The sequence below is a fragment of the Dipodomys ordii genome, unplaced genomic scaffold (genome assembly GCF_000151885.1).
Source record: "Dipodomys ordii isolate 6190 unplaced genomic scaffold, Dord_2.0 Scaffold70, whole genome shotgun sequence".
Classification (NCBI taxonomy): domain Eukaryota; kingdom Metazoa; phylum Chordata; class Mammalia; order Rodentia; family Heteromyidae; genus Dipodomys; species Dipodomys ordii.
This window is the reverse complement of record NW_012267286.1, coordinates 10014596-10019828: the sequence shown is the minus strand read 5'-3', so window position 1 is coordinate 10019828 and position 5233 is coordinate 10014596. Positions and strand designations below refer to the sequence as shown.

Sequence of the window (5233 nt, the reverse complement as noted above, 5' to 3'; positions counted from 1 at the left end):
AAAAAAAAAAAAAAAGGAGGGAGAGAGACAAACACTGAGAGAAGGTGACAAGGGAAGAGAGAGAGAGAGAAGGAGGTGCTGAATTGAGAAAACCATGACATCAGCCTACATAATTTACTCCTTTCCAAAATGAGTAAGTAAGCAACAAGAGACAGGAACTTACTAAGGCAGCTGCCTGGCCAATCCCCTGAGCAGCCGCAGTCAGGATGATAACTTTTCCATCTAGTCGACCCATGAGGGGACCTGCACGTGAATCTAAAGACATGCACAGTTAACACTTAACACTGTAACTAGAATACCATCTGGTGCTGGTGTCAACATCTGGAATGAACAGCTCAACAGGCTCCTTTAAGAATGTGAAAATGGGGCTCGGAAGGTGGCTCAGTGGTAGAGCGCTTGCCTTGCATGCATGAGGCCCTGGGTTCAATTCCTCAGCACCACATAAGCAAAAAAAAAGCCAAAAGTGGTACTGTGGCTCAAATGATTCCTCAGCACCACATAAGCAAAAAAAGCCAAAAGTGGCGCTGTGGCTCAAGTGGTAGAGCATTAGCCTTGAGCTGAAGAGCTGAGGGACAGCGCCCAGGCCCAGAGTTCAGGCCCCATGACTGACACACACACAAAAAGAAAAGAGGTGATGTATAGAGGGGTTCCGGTTACCTAAGTCAGATAATGAGTACATTTCTTTTTGGACAATGACACCCCTTCCCTTGCTCTCTCCCAGTTTTTCCCTCCCATCCCCACTCACAAGTTGTACAGTCCATTTTTCTACATGGTGTCTAGTGAGCACAACTGCTGTATTTATTCATCCTTTGTCTATCCATTTCTGTGCTCCCCCCTTACCCTCCCGAAGACAAATGAACAAATAGGACAAAAGAAAAAGACAACCAAAAATAGCAGCAGCAGCAAAAATAATCTCTGATTTCCATTTCTTGGAGTTCATTTCATAGAATATGACTTTATATGATTATATGCACACAGCTGTTGCGCCGCTGTGGTCTGCTCCTATGCAAATCCTCCTTGGTCTCACTGTGCCAATGTCTAGAGACCTGTATAATTTATCAACAGCTTGTAGTGGAAGCCACTGAAGTGCTGACTGGAGGCTGACATTGGACTTCACCCTCCTCATTCTTGTCAGCCTCTGCTGATGGAAGAGAGTCCCCACCGCCTTGCCCTCCCTCTCAGGCCAGGAAACACCACCAGGGCCTCATGAGTCCTTACTGCTAGGGCTGCTTCTTGCTTTCTCTTCTATCAGCTATTGTTGAGCTTTGCATCATCCGTTTTTCTCGGCCTTTGAAAAGATTTCATAGCTGGCCTCAAAGATTAATTGAACAATAGGCAGGAAAAAAAGATCAAATCATGTCCCAGATGAGGACCCTTCCTGCTCAAGGTCACAGAGACCATCAGTGTCAGAGCCAGGATGCTGTCCTTGAGCTTTTTGACTCAAGGCTGGTGCTCTATCACTTGAGCCACAGTGCCATCCCAGCTTTTTTTTTTTGAAATTTACTGAAGATAAGTCTCAAAGACAATTAAAAAGAGTCTACTTTCTTGCCCTGCCTGGATTTGATGCATGATCCTCACATGTCAGCCTCCTGAATAGCTAGGATTACAGGCATGAGCCACTGGAGCCTGGCTTCAAATTAACTTCTCATCCACCCACTCTTTTAAAGTTTACACAGGCAGCAGCAACACTTTAATCCATAGAATCACTATTTATCTTTGCAGTATCGGATCTTGAACTCAGGGCCTTGTGCTGTCCTTCAGCCTTTATTCTGACTGGTGCTCCACTACTTAAGTCAAATATCGACTTCTGGCATTTTGGTAGTTAATTGGAGATTAGAATCTCATGGGTTTATCTGCCCCTGCTAGATTCAAATCTTGATCCTCAGATCACAGCCTCCTGAGTAGCTAGGATGTACAGAATCTCAGTAACAGATTGGAGATCTTTATGCAGATGCAAGTCAGGTGCTCATCAATGCATGCTGGGAGTCACCAGTGCCCAGTAGCAGTAATTTCTAAAAGGGAAGACTGAGAAAGTCTGACATTGGGAAAATTCAGAGTGCATGAGCTATCTACAAAGGCTTAGACTATACGATAGTGAGCTGGCAATGCGAGAGTCAAAACGGCATCAGCATAGGCCCTGCTCTTGCTCTGCTCTGCCATTCTTGTCTCTTCAGCTTCACCACCACTCACAAAGTTGCTTAGGCCCAACACAGTCATGTTCATATTTCAGGAAAAAAGCAAGGAGGGAGCAAAGCCATGGCCTTCCACAGTTTTCCATTCAAGGACGCCCTCAGATCCTCATCTCTGTAGGAGGAGAGCAACTTGAGAATCTTGCTTTCTACCCATTAGGAAATGAAAAGCAGGCTGGGCACTAGTGACTCACGGCCCTAACGCTAGTTACTCAGGATACTGCTCTCTGAAGATCCAGGTTCGAAGCTAGCTTGGGAAGGAAAGCCCTGAGACTCCTATCAATTAACCACCCAGAAAGTCAGAAGTGGAGCGGTGTCTCAAGTGGTAGAGTACCAGCTTTGAGCAAAATAAAAGCTAAGGGACAGTACCCAGGCCCTGAGTTCAAGCCCTAGAACACAAGAAATAAATAAAATAAAATGAAAATAAATAAAATAAAATGAAAAGCAGGGGAGTCTGGAGTGAGAAGGGTGTTCAGTGGAACCTTCTGGCAGCACATGAGTAGCCTTCAGTCACTGCCACTCGCTGGTGGGATAAAGGAAAAGGAGCCTTGCCTTCAGACTTGCGTCTGCTGCTTGCTTCTTAAACCTATCTCTGTTCTCTTCAGCCATGAAAATCCTCCCTTCCTCCCTCCCTCTTTTCCTTTTTCCTTCCCTCCCTCCTTCCCCCCCCTCAGGTTCTTTCTTTTTCATATACCCAGTGTCCCAGTCCTTCCAACCCTCCACCACTTGCTCCACATGTGAGACATGTTTCACAGGTAAGAGTCTGGGCACCAGTGAGGCTCAGCTGAGGGACTGTGTTCCCGTGCATTTTGCACCCACCAGGCCATCTGCTGAAGTCTGCGGCTGCATTCTTCACAGAGCTCTCAGTTCCCGTTTCATGCACCAGAGCCTGCACCTCAAAGCCTTGGACAAGCGGAGATGACTGCTTATGAGGTGGAGTTTGTTCTAGGGCCATTCTGAGACGAAGGCAGATGCAGCAGCTCCAGGGCTGACTCTTGTGGAAGTCTCCGGCCACCCTGTGAGACCGACTGCACAACCGGCAGGAAGCTGCTTCCAGCCAGGCTCCTCCTCTCTCCCTCACAAGCTGATGGCTTCCCAGCTTTACCTAGTTTCATCTGCATTTCCTCCCACCCCAGCATTTCCCTCTAATACAATCCATGCCTACGTACATCTACCTTGGAGTCTACTTCCCTTAGGACACAATAATACTAAGAACTAGTTAAAGTGCAGTGCAGTACATCTCTAAACCCAGAGATACAGGAGGCAGAGATGGGAGGATCAAAGCTGAGGCCATCTTGGGCAATAATCTACAGACCCCACCTGGAAAATACAACAGAGCAGAAAGGGTTGCGGGGATTGGCTCAGGTGGTAGAGCTTCTGCCTAGCAAGCACACGCTCCCCAAGGAACTAGCTTCTACATTGTCTGATACAAACAATTTGAGGTGTTTTTTTTGTTTCCTCTCCTCTTACCCAAAATTTCACTTCAAACATGGTAACCGTTAAGAAGGAAGTTCAACTTATGTTTTAGAGAACCACTCCTATCGTCTTTGCCAGTACTGAGTGTGACCTATGAAGAGCGGTTGTTATTTACAGTACCTGCACTGGTGACAGGCACTCATGCTCCTATAAGGGCATAGGTCAACACTTTCTTCAAGAATTGATGACCCAGCCAATGTCAATGGCTCACACCTGTAACCCTAGCTGCTCAGAAGGCTGAGCTATAAGGAACAATGTTCAAAGCCAGGCTGGGCAGAAAACTCTGTGGGACTCTTTATCTGCAATTAGCCAGCCAAAAGCTGGAAATGGAGGTATGTATGGATCAAGCGGTAGAGCGACAGCCTTCAATGAAAAAGCCTAGAGAATGTAGACTGGCTCTGAATTCAAGCCCCAGTGCCAGTAAAAAGAATTGATGACTTGCCCAGTTGCATCTGCTGAGAATCTGTGGAAGCACAAAGCACCCCATTGGCACACTTTGAAAGCCTCCTTTGAACTGATCATTTGTTTTCTGGGAGCAGCACAGATACACTGTATTCTCAAACCAAGAGATTTCTTTGGGTAAATTTGTGCAAAGATGACCAGAAATGACATTTTTAAGCCAATTCTTAGTAAATTCAGTAGGGACACTGAACATGTTGACTTTCTTCCTTTAAATATTTTCCCCCAAAATGTTCCAGTGAAAGAGACATCAGCACAACATTTTCAGGAACTCTATAAATATTTTCATGAACCAGAAAGACAAATGTTTACCTAGCACAGATACTGCTAAACTACTTTTCCTCTGGCTACTCTGAAAGACTTGTGAAAAAATCCAAACCAAGCCCTGTTACGTCATCTAACTGCTAACACTAATCTTGAAATAAAGTGCAGAACAAATAACATCTTAAACATTAAACATTAAGCATCCGTTTGCCCCAGTCCAAAGTTTTGGGAAAACAAACTACCAGGAAATCTTACTTTGGAGAAGAGAGTAATGGTGTCCTCAGGTCTCCGCAGGAGAAGCAGACTTAGATCTTTGTGCAGAAGCAAGTCAGGCACTCAGCAGTGCATGCTGGGATTGTCGTTCAGATTCTTTGTATAGTATTTCTTCAGTTGTTTTTTCTTTTTTTAAAATAAGTGGCTTCAGCCACATATTTTGGATGTGTATCTGCTGCCCTCTAGTGGAACTCAGTTGAGCTGTTAGCTACAAGTCATAAGGAGATAGCCAGGTAGAGAGCAGGTGTAGCACTATTTGTGCACACTTTTCCAAACATCCTGCTCCACCATTGTCCTGAGTAACACTATACCATGGATAGTGGTACTTCTTGGTGCAGAAGTCAGTAGTTCCCAGTAAGTTTACTTGTGCCAACCTGTGTCTTGTCATTGACTAATCTAATCATGGTGTTTTCTAGAAATGAAATTGATAGGATGCCTACTACATTGTAATTTGAGCTGTACATATAGAAAACTTCCAGGTGAGCAAAAATAGAACCCAAAATAATAGAAACAGAAGCACAGCCCCTTAATGAATTTCCAGACTCCAGTCATTTTATAAACCCCAAACTTGA

The 5233-nt window shown here is 45.0% G+C and overlaps 1 protein-coding gene across 1 annotated transcript in view; it reads right to left on the bottom strand.

Annotated features, from left to right (window-relative positions):
- Bdh2 (3-hydroxybutyrate dehydrogenase, type 2) overlaps positions 1–265 on the bottom strand; it is a 21407-nt gene extending 21142 nt beyond the window's left edge. The window contains exon 1 of the mRNA XM_013023747.1: positions 164–265. Within this exon, the coding sequence (XP_012879201.1) occupies positions 164–265 (102 nt within the window). The remainder of the gene's footprint in view (positions 1–163) is intronic.
- Between the last annotated feature and the right edge of the window lie 4968 nt (positions 266–5233).